Source organism: Phalacrocorax carbo, chromosome 25 (genome assembly GCF_963921805.1).
Source record: "Phalacrocorax carbo chromosome 25, bPhaCar2.1, whole genome shotgun sequence".
Taxonomy (NCBI): domain Eukaryota; kingdom Metazoa; phylum Chordata; class Aves; order Suliformes; family Phalacrocoracidae; genus Phalacrocorax; species Phalacrocorax carbo.
In genome coordinates, this window is record NC_087537.1 from 6384169 (window position 1) to 6411029 (window position 26861).

At 49.0% G+C, this 26861-nt stretch overlaps 1 protein-coding gene across 1 annotated transcript in view; it reads right to left on the bottom strand.

Moving 5' to 3' along the window:
• The window catches only part of WNT3 (Wnt family member 3), a 34714-nt gene extending 8349 nt beyond the window's left edge, over positions 1 to 26365 (bottom strand). Inside the window, exons 1-2 of the mRNA XM_064473678.1 lie at positions 26325 to 26365; positions 5304 to 5545 (exon numbers count right to left, since the gene is read on the bottom strand). Coding sequence (XP_064329748.1) covers positions 5304 to 5545; positions 26325 to 26365 — 283 coding nt within the window. The remainder of the gene's footprint in view (positions 1 to 5303; positions 5546 to 26324) is intronic.
• Between the last annotated feature and the right edge of the window lie 496 nt (positions 26366 to 26861).

Sequence of the window (26861 nt, forward strand, 5' to 3'; positions counted from 1 at the left end):
TCATGGCTGAGAAAAGCCATGGGTTATCTCGGTGCGGGTCTGCCTTTTCACAGCTCGTGTCAGGGGCTTAGCCGCGCACACAAGGACCCCCAAAGGCAGCCCGGGCCCAGCTGCCTTTTCTGCACCTGGCCCCGCTGCCGTCACACTCCTCGCAGCCCTGCCCGGCGAGATGCTGCCCTGGCCAGCGCCCCCAGCAAGAGGCTTGAGCCCAGCTGGGGTTGAGGAGGACCTTTCTGGAGAACCGGTGACATCTTCCTGGAGAGGGAGAGCGAGCGAAGGGCAGCCGCGCTGCGAGGAGGCAGGGGAAAGAGCAGTTCCCTGTCACTCAAGATGTGGGGAAATGTATGAGCTTGCTAAGGCTCCTGCCACACTCACTCCTGCAGATCCAGTCCTGCCCGTGGCTCAGAGACCCCTTCTCCATCCCAGGAGTCGGTCTCCAGATGCCTGCGGGGCGTTCCTGCCTTGTGCACTCACAACCAGCTCTTTCTGGTCACTGTACTTTAACCAAAATCCCTGGCTTTATCACTAACACAGAGAAAGGTAATTGCTCGCCCTCCTGAAGCAGCAGTAAGTCACCTGGCTGTTGGCTCAGCCTTGGCTTTGGGGTAGGACTTGGCTGGAAAAGACATTGGCTTTTAATAAAAACTGACCTTATTTTAAAAAGAAAAGGGAGGAATAAGAGAGGGGGGGAAAGCAGGTTTTTCTTCCCTCCTTGTCCCAGACTGCACACCTGCAGTATAAATCATCTTGGAGAAGTTGCTTGTAAAAACATGATCTTACCCCACATTCTGGGGTTGGTTTTTGGTGGTTTTTTTTTTTTCATAGCCCAGGTTAGAAAAAAAGATATGCAAGAAAGAAAACTTGAGGAAGATAATCAGTGGCCCTAGGAAATGAAAGCCTTGCCAGCTACGGCTGCCACACGTTTATGGCAAAAGCCTCGTGAGCCTAAATTTTGGGTAGGGCATAAGGGAGGAAATCGAGTCGGGCGAGGCAGAGCCCTTAGCCAGGTATTCAGCAGCCCCCCAGGGGTTTCGCTCTGCTGCATTTGCTGTTTGTTGCTTTGCTGCAAATCTGAAGCCGTGCAAGAGACTGAGAGGAGAGATGAGAGTCCTACGGTGAAGCTTGGAAGAGAAGTGAGATGGGGATATGATGGGGGGCTGCGGGAGGACCTGGGGGCAGGAATCCCTCCAGCTATTTCGGGCTACTTCAGGCTATTTCAGGGAGTGATGCTCTGTGCTCCCAAACTGATCCCAGCCCTCGAAGCCAGGATGATGTGCCCAGAAGGAGGAACCAAGAAAGGCTTGAACGCGTGTGCCGTGAAGGGTCTGAACGGCTGAACCACAGCAGGCAGCTCCGTCATTTTCCCACACTACATTGCGCTTCAGCCTAAGCTCTGCTTGAATGGAAGAAACTGTGATTAACATTTTTGCAGCTTCTTTAAAACGAAATTATCCTCAATTTCTTTTCAAGCTGTACTAGAAATGATTTTCCATGCTATTGTAGTGAGAACTACACCTTTGAAGTTTTTTTCCAACAACCCTTCAATCTACCTAAGGGAGTAGAAGATGAGATTAACCTAAATGTAGCTCTTTGATACTTAGAGGTGATTTCATCCAGGTAGTTATCATAGCTTAAATACTGGCTATTTTGGGCTTAGTATTTAATGCCTAGTGGCCTAATGCACAGTGCAAATGGCAGTGGTGATTGTCGTCTGAGTTTGAGTCTTGCTATTAATGACTCTTCGTTTGTGGGGTTACAGCCCTCCGCGGGTTCTGGAAGCCCACGAGAAGTGAACCCAGCAATAGCTGCCACAGACGCTCAGGGCTCGGCCAGCCGTAACCCACGCAGCCGGCAACGATCGCAGATACCAGTTCCAGGTTATGGGCTCAAAACTCTTGATTTCTGTTGCTGCTGCATCTAAGGAAGATGGGAGAAGGCAACGCTGTGAGGGCGACAGGAGCGTCCAGCAACCCTATCCGCAGCCCCTCGGCAGGGACAAGCAGCGTTGGTGCCCAGATTCATCTCAGCTAACGAGATCAAAAGCCTTTTTGTTGCCCACCTTATCTCTTCCGTCAGCTGAGGAAGCAGGGGCTGAAAAGGTTATGTTTTTCTCTGCAACTATTCCTGCTGCAAACTTTGGGAATCGCAAAGGATTTCCTAGGGTTACTCGTTGCTACATAGATGAAATGGTCCCATCCTGCCTCCGCTCAATAATTCTCAAGGCAGCAGTGGAAAGGCGCCAGCACGTTTAAAAAATGTAAATAATAACCACAATCGAATGGGTTGGATTGTGACGTATCGTTAGTTGCTGATGATACTGTTTATTTTTAGCTGTTCTACTTACAGGTTAGTGAGACATGAGAACAAATACATTTTTCAAGCTAGTTGCCTGGCAGGACTGTCCGGGAGACGGAGGCTATCGATGCACCACGGTTTGATCGGGAACGCTGTACAACAAACGGGCTCAATAATTTTTCTCCATCTGTCAGAAGAGTTTCAGAGCTATGGGTGATGTTTTACTTTGTCAGCTTGGAGCGCACGGAGATGTTAAGGCATGTCCACACGTGGGGTTTTGCTCTAGTCCCTGCAGCCGAAAGAATCTTAAAATATTCTTCATAAATTCAAAGTTCAGTTTGCTCATTACGGGGAGGATGGTTCAAATCCAATTTTTCAGTGCTTTCATGCTGACAGAAATGGCGGTGAGAGATTTTCAGTGCCAGAATGTTGTAACAGTCCTTTCATAATGTGTTTATAATTTTTATGATTGTTTTTATGACAGTTTTTAAGAAAAATAAAACTTTCTGATCTTGTAAGGGCTGAAGTTTAAGACATGCTTTTATTAGGCAGCACGTTATAGTGTGGCAAGCCTTGGTAACAAGTTATTTGAGAGTAAACACAGCAGCTACCCCAAAATACATGTGGGCAAAACAGAGGAATTTGAGCTCATGGTCCCTAGTAGCAGTCTATGACTTTACAATCCTGATTTCTGCAGAGAACTGTACTTTAACCCAAACGAGTAGTTTTCACTGAAATACGCTACTGATGTTTCAGGAAACTGCACCATTACTGGAAGGCTGAAGCTTGAAAAAAATATCATGAACTGTTTATATGCAGAATATTGTAGCTCTGTAAGAAAGATTCACCAGGAGATATGCACACTCCAGGAGACTATTGGGAAATAGTCTAGTGTCCTAGATTTCAACCCTAATTTCTCCAATTTCTTAAAGGCTGTACCAGAAGATTCCCATTTCCACAGTGTTACTGGAAAGAATAATTTATTTTTCAATAAACAGACTTCACTGGACCCCAGAGACTCAGCATGAGTCGATACCAATGAAGCCAGAAATGGTTTTGGTTGCATTTATGAAGCTGTGAAGCCAAGACATTATCTGCAGAAGTCCCTTGTGCTAAACGTGGCGTGGAATCAGTGACAGGCATGTGGTGGACACCATGGCTTCCATCCCACCCTTCCTGCATTTGGCCAGCTCCCTTCGGAAAGGCGTTTCCAGTTTGATCCTAACAGGCAGGATCCTGGTGCAGGCAGAGTCCTGCCAACGCGCAGCCCCTTCTCCAGGGAAATGGGGAAGAAGGCATAGCAAGAGACCTCCTGGAGGTCATCAAACACATGGTGGTGGCATGGACAGTGCAGGTGCGTTTGGAATCGGACGGTGCTTGGGAGCAGCTCTGAGCCCCCACGGTCTGCAGGCTCTTGGGGAAGGGGACGAGAAGGCAATGCCCTGGAGCAGCTGCAGGCAGTGCTTCACTTCTGCCCAGAGGAGCTCAGTGCAACAACTCTTCAGGGAAGGTTCCTCCAGAAGGAGCAAAGCCGCAGGTGTGAGTTGGACCTGGTGACTTCCAAGGGCAGCGGGGCTGGGGCAGGGTCTGGAGCACAAGTGTGCTGGGGGGCGGCTGAGGGGGCTGGGGGGGTTTAGCCTGGAGAAGGGGGGGCTGAGGGGAGCCCTTCTCGCTCTCTGCAGCTGCCTGAGAGGGGCTGGAGTGAGGGGGGGGTCGGTCTCTGCTCCCAAGTCACCAGTGACAGGGCGAGAGGGAACGGCCTCAGGCTGCGCCAGGGGAGGTTTAGGTTGGAGATTAGGAAAAAATTCTTCACCGAAAGGGTTGTCAGGCCCTGGCACAGGCTGCCCAGGGAGGGGGTGGCATCTCCATCCCTGGAGGTATTTAAACAAAGGGTAGACGTGGTGCTTGAGGATATGGTTCAGTGGTGGACTTGGCAGTGATAGGTTAGCGGTTGGACTTGATGATCTTAAGGGTCTTTTCCAACCTTAACGATTCTGTGATTCTATGATTCTTTTGTCATCAGTGCCTATATACAAAGCCATGGGATGGGATGGAGGGGAGATTTCACCCACCATATGGTTCAGTTTCATAGGAATACTTTTTAAACTAAGGTCTTGGTTTGCTAACTGGACATCTGAGATGAGGGATAGGTTATCTGCCAGCAAAGTCCTCCAGCACCCCGCTTTCAGGCCATATTTAGCTGCAGGCTAGGGTTACAGGTGCCCAGCTGTCTTAGGGCCCAACATTTCACTTTTCTCAATGTAATTCCCAGGCTGTGACCTCATTGGGAATCCCACCTTCATCATTCCTCATCAGTGTGCTTCCAGTGTGCCTGATCCGTGCCAGTGGGTCTAGGAAGGTGGCCTGTCAGAAGGAGGTGATGAGGACGACCAAGCACATGTGTTTGGTGAAAGAAGAGGGAAAATATGCTTATTGTCCTCCTTTGTGTTCCCATCCCTGGCTCTTTTGGGCTAATCTGTGAAAAGGTATGTTGAAATCCCAACTAAGCTTGGTCAGGATTTCAACCATGGCTTCTCAGCGGCAGGGGAAAATCCTGCCCACTGGCCTCCTGGGGTAGACAGTGCGTGCTGCAAAGGACCTGCCTGGACCCCAAGGAACTTCACCACAACCCCTCTCCAAAATTTTCCCATTGGTCTCTGGGCTCTGTTGTTTGGATGCACTGCATGCCCTGGCAGGGAGGATGGAGCCCATGGTTCCAGCCCATGCATGGGGCTCGGCTTTCCCCTTCCCGTACTTTATCCTACTGAGAGCTCCTGGGATGGGAACAGACCCTTCCCCCATTACCCCTCTCAATGTAACATAGAATAAAAATTGGAAAAAAGAAATTGGAGAAATTAGGGTTGAAGGCTAGGACACCAGACTCTTTCCCCAGTGTGTTCCCAGTAGGACATTCATGATGTGGGGTGTCCAAAAGCCAAGTGGAGATGTGACAGCTCTACCCAACCTGGCACACCCATTCCCCAAAACCCCCCGGCTTTGCAGTTTACCTTTGTCCAGGACCGGACCGAAGATGGCCAAACTGTCATCGATGGTGGTGCAGTTCCAGCGGCGGCCCCGGAACTGGTGCTGGCACTCCTGGATGCCCAGCTTCACCCCCTCGGCCACGCTGGGCATGATCTCGATGTAGTTGCGGCAGAAGCGGAGCTGCTTGGGGACAAGGCCGGGGATGGAGCCGCAGAGGATGGGCTGGGACCCCAGGGAGCTGTACTGCTGACCTAGTGCAAGGGACCTGCAAGGGACAGAAGACAGCATGAGGGTTGGGAAACCAACTGGCACTACTTGTCCTGCTCCCACGACCATCCTAGGGGGAATTTGATGAGCCAAGGTGAACCAATAAATTACTGAAAAAGAGTGATTTCATAAGAAAACAGACTTCCTAGTGAATAACAGTGATGTGATCTTCACACCTGAAGACACCCTGGTCCTTTGTGGGCACAGAGGGAAGGTCTCAGCTCCCTACATGGAGGCACCTGGAGCCACTCAGTGTACTCCCAAGTATCTGAGACATTCCCATGCAGCTGGTGGATATGGCAAAGGACCTGCAAGGAGCTGTATCTAGGGGAGCAGCACCTGGAGGCTGGGGAATACCCTGGGATGTCTCAGCTGTCAGGAGATGCTGACATGAGAGCCTCTGAATTGTGGCCAAGGTGGGAAGTGTCCTGTCTAATGCCAAATTTATCAGCAGAGGGATCACCATTCACTGAAGAGGGGCTGCTCTTGGGTCAGGCACGTCAATGCCACGTGTCCCAGGCTGTCTTGACACCTGTGTAGACGGTCCCAGCAAAGCCTGAGCCACCGTGGTTCCTCCCTGGTGGACATCAGCCTCTAGCTGCATCTGAGGGTCAGGCAGATGTGCTGGTACATGGTGAAAGTGCTGGAGGGCAGATTTGAGAGGATCTTTTCCTACTCATCCAAGGACCTGTCATTTATTTGCCCAGCATGAAATATGTGGGTCAAACTGCTTAATTGGCCAGAAGTTGTGACTGAAGGGTGAAGACTCATTTGCTCAAAGAAGCCCTGAGATACCTGCTGTTACACACAAACAAAGATAGTCCTACAGCTACTGCCTTGCTTAGGACCCAGACCATCCCGCAGTGGCCCTCCAGAACACCTGGTCCAATCTCTGAATGAGCAGCCGGTTCTGTAACAGAGGGATGTGATGAACTCAGTTGCTTCCAGTGCAGAAGCCTCACAGTCCAGATACTAGCATAGGCAAATGTTAAAGAGCTTTGACTTAGTATGTCCGTATTTCTCTTGTACTAGGGAGTCCACACTTGGACACGGCACTCAAGATGAGGTCTCATCAGTGCTGAGTAGAGGAGAGGGATCTCCGCTCTCTACCTGCTGGAAAGGCTTTTTCTTGTGCAGCCCTAATGACACATTGCTGCTTCATGTTCAAATTTTTTGTCCACCAGCACCCCCAGGTCTTTTTCTGTATGCTGCTTTGGAGCTGGTCAGCCCTCAGGCTTTACAGGTGCATGGGGTTGTTTATTTCTCCCCAGGCCCCTTGGTTGAATTGCATGATCTTCCTGTCTGCCCATTGCCCAGCCTTTAGAGGTCCCTTCGAAAGGCAGCTCAACCATCTGGGGTATCAACCACTTCTCCCAGTTTTGTTGCGTTTTCCCCTAACCCGTCTGCCCACATCTGAGCACTGCACACGAGCTAATCAGTCATTTTATAGTCATTGGTTAATTCAAGTTGGGAGGGGCCTCAGGAGGGCTTTAGACTCAGAGCAGGGGCAGTTTCCAAGTTAGATTAAGTTTCTCAGAGCTTTATTCTTCTAGAATTTGAAAACCTCCAAGGACAGAGATGCCACTGCCTTACGGGACCTGTGTTTGGCCATCCTCGCCCTGAACTGCTCATCCAGCCTGCAGTCTCAGGCTGAGCTGACACCAGTAACTGGTTGAATTATTTGCACACTAATGATTGTAGGATGTAAAGGGAATCCGAGGGGACCTGCCCAGGAGACTCATCTCTGCTGAAGACACTGAACGAGAAGACCTGACTCCCGCCCTGGCTGGGAAGCACATGCCTCTGATCCCTGCCCCAGTGCTGTCTTCTGCCACAGCTCCCTGCTCAACCAGCTCTCAGACCGGTTTCTGCTGCCTTCTCTGCCCACCTATCCAGCAGTGGGACAGCTGCTCGAAGCTTCCGGACCAGAGCACTGCATGCAATGTTTTGACTCCATCTCCCATGCCCTTGGAAGGGACACACAGAAGAGGGGCAACCAGATACGGCTGGGAGGCAACACTGTGCAACGGGCCGCGCACTGGGACTGGTGCCCAGAGCTGCTTTGCACTTCCAGCTCTCGACAAGTGCAATCTGATGGCGGGGAGCTCAGCACTGCTGGGGAGATGGGTCAGCTCCAAGCAAAAGCTGTGAACAACCTTAACTTCATTCTCCATCCAGCAACACGGGGAACAGGCAGGAGAGCATGGGGTGTTTCTCCAGACACCCACTCTTGCAGACGCGCTGCAGTCTCAGCGGGGCGGCATGCTGTGAGATGCTTTCTCCTGCCTGGGTTTGCGCAGTGGTGGATATTCGGTGTCTATTCAGCATTGGAGGTTACGAGGATGTGCCTGCAGCAGCAGTTTCTCGCAGCAGTGGTGGTGGAGGGTTGGCCTGGTGTGGTGGCTGTGAGCTGCACACCATGCCATGCATCCAGGTTAATTGTGCCATAGGTCACCAGTGTAAAAGCTGTCCCAATTTTTAATCTGGATGAGCAGTTCAATCCCCGAGGGACCCTGCAGAAAGCAGCAGTGGCCTCAAATGAGTAAGAGCTGGGACTTCCCACGAAGTTCTGGGGAACTCCTGGGAGGACCCGTCCTCCCATTCAACCACAGGCTTGGTCAAATCCCTTCTCTAAACCGCCGAGGCATCTCATGACAGGCTTCCCTGCCTGAAAGGCCTGACCAGAGAGGTGCAGTCAGTTTTGTTCCATCTGCTTTGAGGTTGGAGTTGCGATCTGTTGCAAGAGAGAGGCTCCTGGGGAGGGCGGAGGCTGCCCTTGGTTGTACATGGTCACACACCCAGCTGGTGAAGTTGCTTAGCCACATACGGGAATCCATCTGCTTTTGATGACCCATTCCAAGCTTTCCCACCTTTTCCTTTTCTTCTTCTTTTGCAAGGTCTCCATCATTCCTAAGTGTCTGCTCTTATTTTGGGATAGATGGAGGGCATGGACAATTTTTAAAGCACAAAACATGCAGGAGCGACAGACCCCACATTTTCCTGTCTTCCCTTCAGTGCTAGCATCCTTCCTTGCTGCCTGAGCCTATGTTTCTCTAGCTCCCATCATGTGAAAGGGAAATAGCCATTTTGTACCCCTGCTCCGCTGTCCCCAGCTTTACCCGCAGGACGACAGAGGCATTTTCCCAGCATCAACTCGCACACTCAAGGGAAAGAGCCATAAAAGCCAGACAGCTCTGCTTGGCTGGAGACTCCCTTTCACTGCTGCGCGTACAAGTGTGCGTGGACAGATGTGCACATAAAGGTAGGCTTTTGTGTGTGCGTGTGAGTGCAGTGCACAACACAAGGAGCATAAGTGCCTACGGCAAATGCATGGGAAATCCCTTTTCTCTTTCTCTGCTTAATCCCTTAAATCTCTCAGGAGTCCTGACACTGTCTGTCAGGCCAGTGACTCCTTTTGTTCCCATCTGATAGTGCTAGACATAGCAGAGCTGTAGATCCAGCAGTCTCAAGTTGACCCTCCGTGGTTCCCGTTGGTCTGGGACAAGCTTTTGAAGCCCTGGAATAAACGGTCTTGTGCGGATCCTCTTTCTATACATTGCTGGTGGGTGAACCTTTGCACCCTGACAAGGTGACTCATGTCTTCGCATTGCCTCAGCGTGGAAGATATTGTGCCCACCCTCTCAACTTCATCTTTCCTACAGAGATGGCCAGCAAACTCTTCTTCTTCTATTTGGGCCACTGGCTAGAAAGGCACAGGGTATCAAGAGAAATTAGACTTAGTGTTTGAAAGGAGCAGGATTTGGCCAGATTAGAACTGTGACAAAACATATGAAAAGGAGTTTTTAGGATGAACACTAAGAAAGGTTTCCTGCCAGTGAAAGCAAAGGCTGCGAGGATGTTTCTTCTTTCCTCTCTCCAGGTGACTGGAAGCTGCATTGCTTGGAGCACTGGACTGCAGAGTGCACCATGGGCTGCCCATCTGAGCTGGGTTTTACCAGCCAGAGACAAACCCTGGTGAGCAGGGGGCATTGAAAGCTTTGCTGGGGTGATGCCCTGCTTGGCCGCTGTCTGGCAAGAAAGCAGCTTCTTGGAAAGAGGTTTCTCCATCCATCACTGTGTGAGGGCAGGGTGAGGGCTGACCCAAAGGGTTTGCTCACACCTGTTTCACATTCCAGTTTCATGATGACAAAAAAGGAAAGTGAAATACCAGGAGGGGAGTAGCTCCTGGGAATCAGTCTAGCCTAGTCACTCTTTTTGCTTTCTTCTGCAATCCCATAAACCTGTTGCCATCTTTAATGAATCCTGGGAGCCCAGCTGGACTGACAGGGACCTGGGATTCAACTGTCTCAGCCCTGGGAAATATTGACATTTGTGTGAGGAGTATATGCCAACCTCCAACGAGCTCCCAAGTGGGGCAGCTTCTGTGCTTGCTGTGACTGCCTGAGGTCAGTGTTGCAGCTTTTTACTTCAAATGCAGGGAGAAAATTTCTGGGATGTGCAGCTAAGGGAGTGTTTTCTGCCTCTAAACTCAGCAGCCGAAAGCAGATGAATCTGATGAGCAATTTTTCTTTTTTCCCACTGTATCAAGGACACCACCAGCCCTGTGGCCAGCTGGGCAGGAAGCTCCGGGCTGTAGAGCTGCGTGTTTCCAATGGTGCATCTTGTGCCATGAAGATGGAGACTTCCCACGTTGGAACTCTTCCTTGCCTCTCCTGGGGGTTGTCCCACATAAATGTAGGCATGCTGTAAGGATCCTGTACCCCACTGTGCCATTTCCCTTGAAAAATTGTTAGAGCTTATATTTTAATCCCTGGAGCCCCCAGCACACCTGGAGATCCATGCAGAAATACATGGCTGTGAGCATTGCACAGAGGATGCTGGTGGTGATGACTCCAGTGATGAAGGGAGGTCACAGCAACCGCTGTGCCAACGGGACGTGTAGGTTAGTAAGTACCATGTACTCACAGGCTCAGATTTCCTTTGGCTCTCTCCTGCCCTGGAGCCAGAGCAGACCTGTGCAAAGAGCCAGCTCCCTTCAGGGCTCTGTTGTGAGAGGCGGGGACCGTGACACCATCACCTTCTCCCTTTGTCTCAGCATCAGTTAAATAACTCTTCCTAAATGCCTTGGGAGCCACGGCTGGCAACACCTTGAGGGATCCGAGGACCTGGTAGAAATGAGGCTCTTTTAAACCACGGTATTTCCTCCCACAGCAGCTCAGGCCACTGCAGCATAATGTTACGAGGCAAATGTCCGTCCTGCTTTTGCCCTCTAATGTCTTCTCAATGCTCCAGATTAATTCCTGCAATTCTTACAATGCACTGGGAAAACTACGAATCAGCAGGAGAAAGCCAGATCACAGTTCAGATCTCGTTTGCCACCTGCTGCCTTGGAGAAAACCTTTCTCTGCCTGGAGGGTTTTTTTATTGTACTATTTTCAGACATATTTGGTGTTTTCCAATTCTGGGCCATGTGCTGCTTAAAATGGACAATTGTACAGTCTGGCATCCCACTGTTTTACAGTGCTGACTGGCCCAGGGGTGATCCATTGAAATGCACGCTGGGAGCCAGAAGTTTTCATGCTGGCTCTTTCTCTTTATTTTGTGCTGTATGAGCCCTTCCCAGCTCCTACCAATTTTGTCCTTTTCCCCTTCCTAGCAGAGATCTCGTCACACACTTGCTTTTCAGGTAAGTAAAGGGCTGTGCAAAATCACTGCAGGCAGAGGTGCATGACGAATACAAGCCTTCCAGGAGAGCCAGACCCTGTTTGTTTTGTTATGGTACATTTTGAACTGTCTAGCTCAGCCTGATGCAATGTTCAAAGTGTTTTTACCAAGTGGCAGATGTTCATTTTAAGCTCAGAGATCATGAATCTCACCCCAACTTTGACAGAGGTGTCGTTATACGCAGACAAGTGCCTCCAGCTGCTAACTCTGTTCTGCTGTCTGACCTTTGAGGGGGTATTATATCTGGTATAATATTAATATCTTTTAATTCTTACAATTTGCTGACTGCAGCCCTTTGTGAACAAGGTAAGACACAAATCCTTGGGTTTGTCTGAAGATCAAGAGCAGCAAGAGGGAAATTTTTGCAAGTCAAAGCATGCAATATATATGCACATATAAGCTTGAGAAATGCCAGGTCTTGAGTGAAGATGGAGATCAGACAACAAGATGACAGAATTCAAATAAGAAGCATTGCAGTTTACTAGGAACTGGATAGCTTTAATGAATCCCATGCCTTTGCTTATAAATCACCCACTATTTAATCTCTGGTGAATGTGTCTTGAGTTTTGAGCTTTTCTGTAAAGTGTGCACGTGTGTCCCGGGTATGAGATATCACCGTTACTGCAGAGTCTTCACCAAACTCTGCATTCATTGGTGGGCTCTACAAAACAGAGAGGAACCACTTTTTTATTTTTTAAAAAGAGGTTCAAATGCCTACACATTAGAGGCTGATCCCCAGACAAGAGGGAGTCCCATGGGCATGAGCGTAGATGTAGGTTTTTGCTGTATTACTGCCCTGGAAAATTTCGGTAGACTTCTCACACCAGTGTGATGTGATCTCTTGAAAAAGAGAGCTTTTCTTCCAGTTGATGTGTTTGAAAATTTCCTCATAGAATAGTGTGTATGAATTGCACGATCTGCACAAAATTCAGCAACCCACAAGGACAGATTCTGTCCAGTAGAGATTCTCCCTTAATTTAATCACACCTAAGGGCTACAGACCTTCCTAAAACCTTCACAAAGGCAAAAGTTCACCTAGGAATAACTCCCAAACGTGTGGCTGCTTAGAAATGGGCTAAGCATCCGTCTGACAGCTCTCCCAAAGGCACATCTCAGGGTATTTCTATCCCTCTAGGTCCTGGGTAATTTTTATTTATTTATTGTCCATGCAATCCAGTAATGCCACCTCTGTGATTTGTCTCCTACCTACAGCTGCAGATCTCTCTTCTAGCAACCTCTTCTAGAAGGGCTTAATCCTTCTTTCAAGCACTGCAAGACAGAGACATTGCCAGCGGTGGGGCAGTGCCCCATGGGAGGATCTGTTTAATGTCTTTATCACTGATCTGGATGAGGGGGTGAGTGCACCCCCAGTCAGTTTGCAGATGACACTGAGTTGGGCGGGAGTGTGGATCTGCTCGAGGGCAGGAAGGCTCTGCAGAGGGACCCGGACAGGCTGGATCGATGGGCCGAGGCCAGTTGTGTGAGGTTTAACAAGGCCCAGGGCCGGGTCCTGCCCTTGGGTCACACCAACCCCAGGCAGCGCCCCAGGCCCGGGGCAGAGGGGCTGGGAAGTGCCCGGCGGAGAAGGCCCTGGGGGTGCTGGCTGACAGCCGGCTGGGCATGAGCCAGCAGTGCCCGGGTGGCCAAGGAGGCCACCAGCCCCCGGGCTTGTGTCAGCTCTGGTGTGGCCAGCAGGGGCCGGGCAGGGATGGGGCCCCTGTGCTCGGCCCTGGGGAGGCCCCACCTCGAGTGCTGGGCTCAGGTTTGGGCCCCTCGGGACAAGAAGGGCCTGGAGGGGCTGGAGCGTGTCCAGAGAAGGGCAGCGGGGCTGGGGCAGGGTCTGGAGCACAAGTGTGCTGGGGGGCGGCTGAGGGGGCTGGGGGGGTTTAGCCTGGAGAAGAGGGGGCTGAGGGGAGCCCTTCTCGCTCTCTGCAGCTGCCTGAGAGGGGCTGGAGTGAGGGGGGGGCTGGTCTCTGCTCCCAAGTCACCAGGGACAGGGCGAGAGGGAACAGCCTCAGGCTGCGTCAGGGGAGGTTTAGGTTGGATAGTAGGAAAAATTTCTTCACGAAAAGGTTTGTCAAGCACTGGAACAGGCTGCCCAGGGAAATCGTTGAGTCACCATCCCTGGAAGTATTTAAAAGATGTGTAGTTGTGGTGCTTAGGGACATGGTTTAGTGGTGGACTTGGCAGTGCTGGGTTAATGGTTATACTTAATGATCTTAAAGGTCTTTTCCAACCTTAATAATTTATGATTCTATGGTCTTGCACAGACCAGGGGTGGTCAGCCTGTGTTGTTCAGGGCCACATAGCACCAGCTGGTTAGAAATTTGGCAACTTGGCTCCATGCACAGAGAAATGTTGATTATTTCCAGAAGAAGACAAGGCGAAAGCACTTAATGATGTGATCCTCTGATCAGCATATGAGGATTGGACAGCATGTACCCTTCCCAGATGAAGGGAGAGCCATTAATGCATGTGTTCTTATTTTGAGATATCAGAATGATGATTTCTCAGTTATTGCTAAAAAATGAATGCTACAAAGAAGTGGTGAAGAGAGGCTGCTTAGGATTTGAGAAATTGGAGAGAGGGGCTAGTGTTGTTTTATTTTAGCCTCCAATCAGCAATGATGTTGAAGTAGCTATTGAAACACTTGCCAGGCTAAACCTGTATTAAGTCAAATGAAAAGCCCCATATCTGCACACGGGAGTTGTTGTTCTTTGTAAACAGAGATTTTTTTCATGTTGGCCAGATACCAAATGGTCTGATTATTCTGGAGTGATAATCTCATTTCTCTATGACCTATCACTCAACTGTAGTGCAGGGAAGGAGGCAGCAAAGCTCAATAAAGGCATTCTTATAGATGATGGTGCACCACTAAATAACGCCTGGCAATGGGCACTAGTTTAGGAGCCTCTCAAAGCAGGGCAAAGTACAACTATTTCCCTAAAGAAGGAACGGCAAGCCCTCTGGCTGCTGCCTGTGAATCCTGTCCCGTGCAGCGTGTGAGCAAGTTGGTGCTGAAGTCTGCAGTAGTCGATCCACTCTGAATTCACTCCTGGGCTTGTGTCCTTCCTATCAACTGTGTTGTTTGGAAATGGTGTCAAAATAATAAAATATATTCTGCAAGAGGTGAAGGGATCGGGTCCTGCTAAGTATGAAGAGCTGTCGAATCACAGAGAGGCACCAGTGAAGTAGTGACTGTCATCTGTTGACATTATGTTTAATGGGAAACTAAAGTTGGGAAAGCCTGGGCAGCAGTACATCAGCTCAAGCCCCTGGGAGCTGCTGATGGGTACAGAGGAGGACAAACAAACTCTTCAGACTGGTCTGGGGTCCTAGGAGCCACTACCACTTCTTGGGAAGAGAAGCAATGGAAAATGGATGGAAAAGAGCGATTGTAAGCAACACTTGTGTCACAGAAATTGCCTCAAGGTCACCTGAGATTGGCAGTTCAAGTAGACAAGAAAAGAACAGGACTGGGCAGGCAGCAGCCTCCAAAGAGAGATGAAGTGTGCAATTCCTCTGACCAAAAGTGGGTGTCTGCCTGGCTGAAGGGGGCTGAACACCGGGCTTGACTCTAAAGTTTGGGGAGGCGGATTACCCTGCCCACCTGAGCTGGTGGATTTGCACTGCTGGCAGTGATAGTGTGGCCATCTGGAAAGTTCTCACTAAATTGTCTCCTCCTCAAATCTGTTGGAAAAAGAAAGGAGTGAGGCCCTCCCAGAGGCCCTCCCAAAGGCCGTGCAACAGGTCTGGACCACTCAAAGTTGAACAAGTGACCTCAGCTCCAAGTTACTGATGCCAAAGCCAGGGCTGACCGTGCCAGGCCTCCTGGGAGAGGAGAGGCCAAATTTCTTTAAGGTCCCTGGGATGGAGGTGCACGGCCAGTTTCCTAAGGGCCCAGCAAGCCTTGTCCCAGGTTATTGCTAGCAGAGCATTGAAGCAGGGTGGTGAGTCTGGCAGAGACACTGCAGCAGGAGAATGAACGAAGTGCCAGCGAGTGCATGGATGGCAGGGAAGGCAAGAAGAGGCTTGCCCTGTAGACAGACTGGCAGAGGCTGGATTACTTTAAGCTCTGAGCATTTAATCCTAGGGAGACATGAATGGGAAGGTTAATGGGTGCAGTGATATAGCAGAAAGGGAAAGCCAGAGAAGGAAAAAGCCAGGATGAGGCTCAAGGAAGCATCAAGGCGAGTGTTGGCAGGAGGTAGCTGGGGAGGAGCTTGCCGTGCTCAGTGCGGGTGGGCCTCTGTGTGTGTTTACACTCATGGGAATACTAGCCATCATTTTATGCATTTCTCACTCCATGATTTCAACCATTAAAGAAAGTGACAAAGGGTGCCCAATAACAACAGAACATCCCTCCTAAAGAGCGCCGTCCTCTCTGTGTTGTATCTTCTTCCACTCTAACAAAAAAGTCAGTGTGGTCCCTTTATAAAGTGCACCCAGATTCTGCAGGTTTAATGAAGCTTAGGGGCATATAGGGGTGCAGGGGAGATGCATCGCTCAAAACCCAAACATTTGTTCAGGGCTTATATCATGAGATGGTTTCTTAGCTGAAAGCTGGAGTTATACATGGATGGTGTGGTCAGTTTTTCAATGTCTAATCCCCAAATGTGTTTTCTTCCATCTCCCACTGGCCTACCAAATAATTTGTGTCATATTTACCATCTCAAATGCCTGTATTTTGCAGACAATGTCCGCTGCTACTCATGTTGTAGGAGGGTGCTAATCCCCAAATTCTGTCTGCTGGGCTGATTCCCATGGGCCATCACAAAGTGCTCGCACCAGTGGTAGGCTGAGCCCACGTGCATTGAGCAGCAACAGGGTCCTCTTCCACTGAACACATTTGGGTTGGGATGAGTGCATGGCACATGAGCGATGCCTGGCTGAGTCCCATCTCTGCCAAGAAGATGCAGACTTTGGTGCCTGAGCGCCATGTCCCAGTGGTGAGACAGTAAATCTGGGGCAGGACCATCTCCTTCTCAAGCTGCTTCCGAGCATACAGGCTTTGAGAACTGGGTGTTCTCACCACTGAAGACTGCTCTACCTATGACGTTATGACTCCTGTTCACACTTGTGTTCCCTCTCTCAGGCTAAGAAGCCACCTTCAGTAGGAAAAACTTACTGGCACTCCATAATTTCCGTCTAGATCATCTTGAAATCTGGGACTTGACCTTTGGCAAGCACAGGCAAAACGTGTAGTAGGAAGCCCTGTGCTCTGAAGTTGCTGAAACAGGCTCAGAGGGAGTTCACTGAACTCCTTGATGCGCAGCACTGCGGGGAGCCCTGCTCTGGATACAGAGCGTACAGGAGGAGGCGATGGCCTGCCATCAATCAAAGCAGGTGCAGAGAGTAGTTGAGCTCTTGCTCAAAGGTTCAGTGAGTTTTGGGGTTGAGAATATGAGCAAGTGCAGAAAGGATGAAGGTCTCCAGCTGCAAAGGGTGTCTTTGTCACTGTGGTGAAAATTATTCAGCTCTTCCAGGGTTAAAACCCTTACATTTGCTGCTGTTTCTGATCCCACAACCATTCCTGATCCACAGGTCTCCAAAACCATCCAGTTTCCATGCTAATGTGACCCTGCCCAAGAAGACTGTGCTACCTGCCACCTGGCTGTGCTGAGCAATGCTCAGTGTAGCTTCTCCAGGACATCATCAAGAACATCTTCCCTGCTCCACAGAGCCCTAACCTTGCACCACTAAAATGTTTTTTAAACTCTTGATTAAATTATGTGATTTTTTTGGGGGCCGTTTATTTCCTAGTACAAAGGTTCACTCATAGTTCCTCACCGTGAAATGGCTGAGCATGCCTAGTTTGAACCCAAATCAGTGGTTACTCTCAACATCAACAAGGCAAACTACTTAGTGGGCTATGTCAGTCTGGGGTCGGCACATCAAGGGAAGTTATTGTCTACTCTTCCTGGTGTTGGTGACACCAGACTGGGAACTCTGCATCCAGTTTTAGGTCCACTAGTGAACAGGGATGCACAGAAAGTAGGCACTGTCCAAGAGATGCGACCATGATAGCAGGGGTTGAGAGGCTGTGGTGTGACAGGAGGGGTGGAGGGAGCTGGGCTGGTTTAGTATGCAGGAAAGGAGGCTGAGGGGTGTCTAACAACACCCTACAACTACTTATGGGGCAGTTGCAAATCTGATGGAGCCAAACTCTTCCCAGTGGTACCAGCAATTCCCAATAGGCAGCAACTAGCAGTGGGGCTTGGAAGTTCAGGTTGGACGTTAGGAAAAATTCCCTTTCCAAGTGCCCAGCAAAGTGTGTGTGGGGCCTCCATGCATGGGATTTTGTGGGGTTCAACTGGACAAAGCTCCTGCTGCCCTGGGATGGTGCAGGGGAGGTTGGATTACAGAGCTGTAAGAGTCCCTTCCCACCAGCACTGCTGTGTCTTGGCATAACAGGCTCTGATTTTGGGGCAGGAGGGGAGGCATCCATCCCCTCAGTGGCACGACTGTCACCTCTAGCAGTCACATAGGAGTAGGCTGGCAGAGGCTGCATGAGGAGGCAGGACACAACCTGGGACCGAGGAGGAGGATGACAGGAGAGCACAGCTCCTGGAGGAATAGTGAAGGCTGCAAACCCCTGTTACTCAACAGCCATACAGACACAGGCTGATGAATAACTCTAAAATAATTGCAGCGTGATTGTGCTTTGGGTCAGCATTTCAGTGATACCTGCCTGTTCCCCGAGTTTGCTGCCGAGGGAAACTAGTAGACTGCATTTTGAGAAGTAGAAAACAGCCTCAGGTTTACACATGCACGAGAGCTGTTGCTGCTTGGATGCAGCAAATTCACATTGTAACCTATTTGCAGAGACTTATTCATGTCTTGTGCCCTCTGATGGGCTGGAGATGGCAACCCTCATTTGCGAGAAGCATCCTTCTTCAGAGAGGACTGTGGAAAATTAACACCCAGCTCTGAAATATGCAGGATGCTGCAGTTAACCTGAGTGTGGCTGAATTTCAGTGCTACCATCTGTGTGCTACTTGGTCTGCCTGGCAGGGATGGTGAAGTCTGTGGTCCCTGGGAGGGATAAGTGCCTTGCAGGGATTGCTACCAGAAGAGCTTAAGTTCTTTGATGTGAAAGATTTTAGGGAAATGCAAATATTGCCAGTACAAACAGGTCCAGACTAAGACCAGAGGTGGCTTCAGCAGGTGAAGGTTCATGTGGGTGATGAGATGGGTGCAAGGGGCAGGACATGTTGAGTGCTGTTATCCAGCATCAGTTTCAGAAAACATGGATTTCTTTAGCTTTTCTCCTGATGTGAGTGTGGCTGACACCGAAATGATGGGACCTCCAGTTCTCCCTGTCACAGGGACCAAGTTCACTTCTCCACTTTAAACTCCAGGTGGCTGTAACCCAGGCTTCCTGGGTCACTGGTGGAGAAAAGCAGGCACTGATGGGGCACAGTTAATCTAGTCCATGTACAGTTACTGTAGAGGAGAGCTTTTGCATGCCAGAAAAGCTCCATTGACTCCATGGAAAATTAGGGAAGGATTTCTCGATTAGGTCAGATGAACCTGCCCCTGAGTCCCAGACAGTGCAATGCACAAGGGCTTTACTGGGTGAAGGCCAGCTACAGACAAGAGTGACCAAGGGCAGACCTCCAAGACCTGCCCAAGGGCAGGAGGTTTGTGGTGAGATTTTTACCATATGAACTTAAATCAATCTTCTTGTTTTATTCCATTTTTTCCCTGATCTTCTTTTGTCCTGTAGGCATGGGGTGAGTTGCACTCCTATGTATGAACTTGCCACCCATCGCCCACATCCCTGCATCCACTCGGCCACTATTTTGCACAGTTTTCACAGTACAGGTTGCAGCTGGGCTGCAATAAAATAAAATAGGGTGTCTCACCTGCTCTCCCTACGCAAGACCCAGGTGTTCCCCTCGCCACTGACTCTAGTTTTGGTTTTGCTGAGTTAGTGTTCTGACTATTTAGCAAGTCAAATAATTTTTGGCTTTGATCAAAAGAGATTCCAGGCCTGACAGAAGTGAATGGGTGGGGCAGTGCTTGGCAGGGAGGACCAGGTGCTGGCAAAGGGAAGAAGAGAGATGGAGTGGCAGGTCTGCCCCCTTCTGAGAGGGGTAATTTTTTAGACTGACTTTGCTGTATGAGGTACCTTCTCCCTAGGTGGAAGTCAGCTGAGTTTGGCTGAAGAAATGTAGAACTCCTAAAGGACACCTAATCTGAACTTCAGTATTCATCTGTTAGGTACTGCAATTGTATTTGGAACATGGAAAGCTCAGGAAAACCTATTGAAAAGAAAAAAGATAGGGAAGGATGCCAAAGGATAAAGTTCTTCAGGAATGATCTTATTGGTGGTCACTGCCCAGCTGCCTTCCGTGGCATTCCGCTTTCCCCTTGCTGTGACAATACCTCTCTTTTCCCCCTGCACCAAGGCAGTAGGTAGGATGAACCGAGGTAGGAGGTGGCCAGCTCCAAGATTAGTCACGAGCCAGAAACAGGCTCTAACTCCCTGACTCCCTGGCCCTGACCAACCCCATGGGCAGCAGCCCAGGGACACTGCTGATACAGCCGGTGCCTGCCTTGCAGCTCTCACCAACAGATATCCTTTTTGATATGCCTGTTGGTCTAAGAGCATCTACTCAAGACTGCAGTGTAAACGTACTGTTGGGGCACGTCAAAGCCTGATCACAAATGTGACTTCTCTAACAGCAGATGGCTCATGTAACAGCCGCGCCGGCTTTAACGAAGCTTGGGTAAGCTGTGAGTCATAGCCATCTACAATGGTATCTCCATGAGAATGCAACCATCTCCTTTGACATTCAGCAAAGTTAAATAAGACATCCAAGGGGAAAGGGGACAGTGTCATGTTTATGAAATTGGATTACTCAGCTCCCAGGCTCTGAGGGTTGCCTACCGCTTCCCTCCTGGACATATTAAGGATGGTTTTGTACTTCTGTTGCCTTCATCAAGTTCTGGCCAAGCGTGTGCTGTCTTATCCAGTCAAGAGCACATGATGCTGCAGCCATTACTGCAGAAACTGGAGTGTTTTAGCCCTCCTCCTTGTTGTAAATAGGATGTTAAACATGGAAAGGGGACAAAAGAGCAATAGCAGTGAGCTGAGGCAGTGGCTTATGTTGACAGTTTGATTAGTCTATTGGAAAGACTTCTGAGAGATTATTTAGTTACAGTGAGAAGAAGGGGAAGATTAAGACTTTCTGTCCAGCAGAAGAGGGCAAGACAATGGCTGGTGAGTGGGAATTCAGACCAGCAAAATGCAAAGGCACAAGTTTCAAATAAAAAGACAAATGTCCAACACTTGTTGCAGATTCTCTAACACTGAGTGTCTTCAAATCCAGCTTGTGCTTTTCTGAAAAGAACTGTTTGAGCCAATACAAATTAATTCCTCACCCTTGGGGTAAAAGGATCAAATTCAGAGGTCTCAGTACACAGCCCTGTGTGGCTTTGCAAGGGGGATTTTTTTTTTTGCCCTGTACTCTGGGTTCATAAAGAGGGAAAGCCCATATGGTCTGTGTCTTGCTGTGATTCCTGCCGTAATGGCCCTCTGCACTTATTGATAGTGGCTGCACGGACAGAGGCAGCAAAATGATGAGGATCTGCTTGGATCCAGCTGTCGTGTAAGGGGGGGGCTTCTGGGAAATCAATATTCCTTATTTCCTCTCTAAACAAAAGTTAACTCCTTCATCAGCATTCAGTAAGATGCCCTTAAATTATCAGGTGATACACATGGTGGGACATAGGAGTACTGTATGTAACAAGTTTAAGCCAACTTTGTAATTTGAATATGACTTTATGATAACTGCAGACCACACATGAATCCCAGGGTCCCTAGTGCAGAGGATGGAGGAAGGACACTGGCTTCCCCCAAAACAGCTGTGCTGAACACCCTCCCAGTGCAATTGCATGTGATGCTGAAGTATTGCCCTTAAATTCAAAGAGCACTGAGGAAAGTTCCTCTGTCCCCAGTAAAAAGTTTTTTCAGTCCTACATCCTCTGCTGATCTGCTCTATTCCTTTCTGATCCAAACAAGCTTTCAAAGAAATTAGCTTTAAACATTTTTAAGTGCTCTCCCTGCAATTCATGTTGCAGAAGCATCCACAGTCTGCAGACACTAGTAGAAACCTGGGAGCTGCTCCCACCACCCCAGGTGACTGGCTAGGTACCTCCAATGCCCCAAAGTGTCTGTCTTCTTAGCACCTTTCTCAAAGTCTCATCTGGGTTTTGAGTCCTGATGGCTCAAGAGCAGACACAAATTCTGCTACAGGGCCCAGAGCAGCCCTGCGTATCAAGCTGGGCCAGTAGCATCTACAGCATCTCTAAGTATAGTATCCCTGGTCCAAACCTGGATCAGTCTACTGATCTGTCACAGGCTTCCTGCATACCCTTTCCCTGTTCTTACCAGAGATAATTTGCTCTGGAGACAGCATCCTTGTTAGGCATTTCCAAAACTATAAACTCTATGTGTGCTACCAGCATGCATCTTGCTCTGCACACCCTGTTTGCACAGCTGCTGGAAAATTTTCCCCAGGTGGGCAAAGCCCTTTGCATAGGAGATTGATGTCTTTTAGGTCAGGACTTTGGTTGTCTCCTCTTAGCTTGTGCAGATGGACCATGGAGCCAGGAGTGTGGGGCTGTGAGTTGCCGTGCCTCTCATAAGAGCATTCCAGGCATCTGTATGTGCTGGAACAACAGCTCATCATAGATGTTGGTGCAGATCTGAGGAAGATCCATGCTTTTTTTGGATCTCCTGTAGAGAAGCAGACATTAATTTCCCACAAGAGCATGGAGAGCACTAGGCACCGTGACTGAGAAAGGGCTATGGCAAAATTATGTCCTGGGTAGGACGTCCTGCAACTTGCACTAAATTCCTGTTGCATTTTTTTGGACTGAGGAGAGCCATAAGTAAAAGAAAATTAATTCCTGATCCTCAGGGGTGTTCCTCATTGTACAAATACAAACTGTCTCTAGTTGCACAGAATTATGCAGTAGCCAAAATCACTCCAGTTCTTCAAAAGCATGTTGCTTCTTGCAGGGGCCTGGCACCAAGAGGCACGAGAGATGGTCTAGATGTGGTTGAAAATTTCAGTTGACCCTCACAGTGCTGATAGTTAAAGAAATAATGAAATTCAGATGCAGTGTCAAACACAGAAGGAAGAGACAGAAGAAAGATCAAGATATTGGCTGGTTGTTAAATGACTTGTGCACAGGAGTTTTAATCTCACAGCATAATGAGAAGATAACCTCCTCATTGCCAGCAGCTCTTTTTAGAGGCAGAATTAACATGCTGCTGGACATCGTGGTGTCATAAGAGAGAAACATTGGGAATGAACTGGCAAAAGTAAGAAATGCCAAGGCTGGAAAAAGGTGGTTATAAAACCACTCAGGCTGTCAGCATTAATCAATGTTAATTTCTCTGTGACAATGAGATAGTGTAAGGTGGTACCTGTGTGTAAAGCAGGATCATCAGATTATAACTGCATTTGATAAATGGTTTAAAATGACCTCTAGAAAAGAATAGTAAAACATCCAGAAAATCCTGATTTAACAGATAGGAAGAAACAAATGGAATGTGTAATGTGACTGCGATAATGCAATTTAAGAACTTCCCATACCCCCTCAGCTTGGGGTCTATGACTTGTGCCTGGTTAAAAAACAAATATGAATATTTCTCATATTAAAAGAGCACATGAATAGCACCAGTTTCAGCAGCTAGATATGGGGAACAACACCTTCCGCTCTAGAAGGTTATGGAGAAGATCCTCTTGGAAGCCCTGTCCAGGCACATCAAGGACAAGAGGGTGACTGGGAACAGCCAGCATGGATTTACCAAAGGTAAATTGTGCCTGACCAATCTGCTGGCTTTCTGTGATGCAGGGACAGCAGTGGATGTTATTTACCTCAGCTTTAACAAGACCAGTATCTCTGTGGAAAAACAGATGAAATACTTACTAGGCAGATGGACTGAAGGGTGGGTGGGCCACTGGGCTGGAAGGTCAATGGCTGAAGGTCTAACTGGCAGGTGGTTATGAAAGGTTGGAAAGCAGGCCAGGTATTCAGCAAGAGAAATGTATTGATGGGCACTTCATGAACCTCAGCAAAAGCAGATGCAAAGTCCTGCTTCTGCATGCAACAGGTTTGGGGCTGACTCACTAGAATGCAGCTTTGCGGAAAAGGACTAGAGGATCCTGGTGGGCAACAGCTTGAACAGGAGCCCCTTGTGTCCATGCAGGGAAAAAAAGGTCGACTGCATCCTGTGGCTGCATTAGAAAGACAGTAACTAGGACATCAATGGATGTGACTTTTTCCCCTCTACTCAGCGCTTATGAGACCACATGTGGAATCCCATGTCCAGTTCATGGCTTGCTAGGACAGGCAAGACATGGATATACAGGTGGAAGTCTAGTGGAGACCATCATGATGGTCAGGGTGCTGCTTTGAGTAGGCCCTCCAAATAAGAGGCTGACAGATGATCCTTTTGGCCTAAATTATTCTGTGATACAATGATTCAATGAGCACTGCAAAAGCCCGGTGTGCTCCCCCACTCAGACTGCAGCTGTGAAGTTCATAGTGATACGTGCTTTTCTCCAAACTGTAGAAATCTAAAAGCTAGTTGTCAAAATTGCAGCTGGTTGTGCTGGTCCCTCCTCCAGTTTATAGAGAAGAGGCACCTACAGGAGGTTACTTTCCATGGCACTCCATGAAAAGTACCTGGATCTGGAGGCTGACACACCTCCATTGATGCCTCGTTGATTGATTTACATTGAAAAGATGTCTTGCTTAGGGAACTGACCTTTAGGTGTCCCTGTTATGGCCATCTCCACCTAAGGTAGTCACTGAGGCTCCATAACAAATGGAGAAAATTATGCACTTTTAGAACACGATCCACTGACTTGTTTTGCCTGTTTGCCTCTGGATGAGGTTCTCTGGACTGCAGTCTAGACATGCGGTCCAGACACTTGGTTTTAAGTTGTGCCTACACATGTGTCTCAGATGGCTCCTACTGACTTTTCGTCCCCACCAGAGCTGGACGAGGCTGCAAGCACAAACCATGAACGGTGCTTTTAAAAGGTAAGCAGGAAAAGCCAACATACCGTTAGGAAAGCCACAGAGATGTTTCTCACACAAGCTAGCACAGCAACGTGTACCTCACCCATAGCAATGCCCTGTGAAAGCCAGAAGCCTGCCCACTATTTACAGAGCAACTCAGAAAAGCTGTTTTGGAAGCCTTGAATGTCATGGACTGTGCTATTTATTTCTCATTGCTCAGGGAGGGTTTGACTATAACAGTAATAATGATGCCCAGTAAACAGACTCACCCAGGGATAAGTTGGGTCCCACTGTTGGTGGTACCACTATCAGGACCACCACAGTACCTGCGTCTCTGCGCGCATAAATGCTTGAGCAGGTAAATGATGAGGGTAAGTGAAGTGGCATTTGAGCTTCTCGGTGACAAGGGACTTTTCTGTTAATATGAGAGCAGATTCAGAGGATGAGACATGGAATGGATGGAGTTAAGTGAGTCCAGCAGGTAAGCATTGAGCTCTGCCTTGCAATCCTAGACATTGTGTGGGCGAGTAAAAGGACTAAAGAGCATTTAAATCATCTCCTCATTGGCCTACGTGGAGCTGCAAAACATCTGTATAGGTGATGGAGGAGCAAAGATGTTTTGGGATTGGAGCATCTGACGTATGAGGAGAGGCTGTGAGAGCTGGGACTGTGTAGCCAGGAGAAAAGCAAGCCCTGGAGAGATCGTGTCAATGTACATAAATACCTTGTGGGAGAGAGCAGAGGAGATGCAGCCGGAGTCCCGTGAGTGGTATCCAGTGACAGGACAAGGGGCAATGAGAACAAACTGAAACACGTGAAGTTCTGTCTGAACATATGAAAACTCTTTTTTACTGTGAGGGTGGCTGAACACTGGAACAGGTTACCTAGAGAGCTTGTGGAGACTTCGTTCTTGGAGATAATAATAACCCAAATGGGTGCAGACCTGGGCAAGCTGCTCTATTTGACCCTGCTTTGAGCAGGCAAGTTGACTTAGATGATCTCCAGAGGTCACTTCCAACCTCAGGTTTCCTTGATTCTGTGACAAAATACTTAGTTCTTTGGCAACACACCATGGATTTAATGCTGAAGGACAAAAAGCTGGGGCTTTTGGGACAGATCTGACTGATACACTTCTGGGATTCATCACACTAAGAGGGGAGGATGGAGAGACACATGGCAGGGTGGCGGGGGGAAGAGTGCAAGGAGAAAAAGGATGTCCTAGATGGTTTGAATGCCACTGCCATGAAGACAATGATCCTTGCAACCACTCCTTCCTGTTTGCATGGTTGAGCTTTCTTAGACAGTTGGGAGCTGGAATTGTTATCTGTCTGTCCAGAGCCAGCATAACTGCTAGGGCAGTTCTTATCTCCTTCCCCATCTCGCATTTCTGCTCTGTGGTCTCCCTGGCCACTACTGAGGTGGGAATTAGTATGGCAAAAATCTCAAACTTCTTAACCTCAAGATTTTTTAGCACCTGGCCTAGAAAGCCTCTTGCTTCCTATTTGGGTACTGTCACCCAACATCACCTGCTGAAAACCCAACCCTAAAAGCCATTCTCTTTCTGGTGGGAGAATGCCTCATCCCAGAAATGTCTTCACTCAGTCCCCTTCACTCAGTCACCGCTTTCTTCTTCCATAAACCTCCTACTCCTGGACTTTCCTCCGTCCCTTGATCTGTTACTCATTGCAACCCTCTTGCCTCCTATTGTAATCTTAACGATCCCTCCTTTTCTCATGTCACCCACACCTCTGCTTTTCCATCCCCAACCATCCCTCCCTCTCCTCCTCTGCCTCCAAGCCCTATTCCAGGTACTGAAAGGTTTCTTCTTCTACCTCCTGGTCTTCATGTATCTCTTGCTGTCTGTGTCATAAGCCATGTCCCCTCTCTTTAAACTCCAACTCTCTCCCCAGCTCTGTTTTTCTCTCCTGAGTCATTTGATGCACTTTATCCACAGCTGTCCTGCCCATGTCCTCGGAGGGACAGCCTGACCCCATGTCGTTTGCTGCTGTCAACCCTCTTGGCAGTCTCCATATTGCCTTTACTACCTTGAGACCAGCCTCTGCATGATCCTGACCTCCACATCCATCGTGCTCGGCGCTTCCACACTAACACATCACCAGCCACTCTCTGTCCTCGTGGTCCTTTTTCCTCATTGTTGGGTGACTGCCGCTTCCTCCCCAGACCTACTTCTGCTTTCTGAGCTGGGCAAGTCTAAGCCCTGGCAAAGGCCAATTCCAGCCCCGCTGGTGGGACAATTGTCTTTCCCCACCTGCTTGACCATGGGGTGCAATAGCGGGCAGCAGGCGGCACAATTAGCTCACCCCAAATCTTGTGTAACTTCCCGAGGTTTTTCCTCAACCAACCCAATCAGCCAATGTTCACATTTGCATATGGTTTTCGCATTACCCCACTGACCAGGCTTTGCTGACGGTGACCACGCTGCCTGCCGGGCCCTGGAAGCACCTTCCTCACTGCAGTGCGGGAACAAGGCAGTCCCCGGAGCAGAGCAGGACAGGAGGGGTGTGCGGAGATGGGTAATTGCTGCAGCACTGATGGCCTTGCAGCCTGCTGGTGGCATGAAT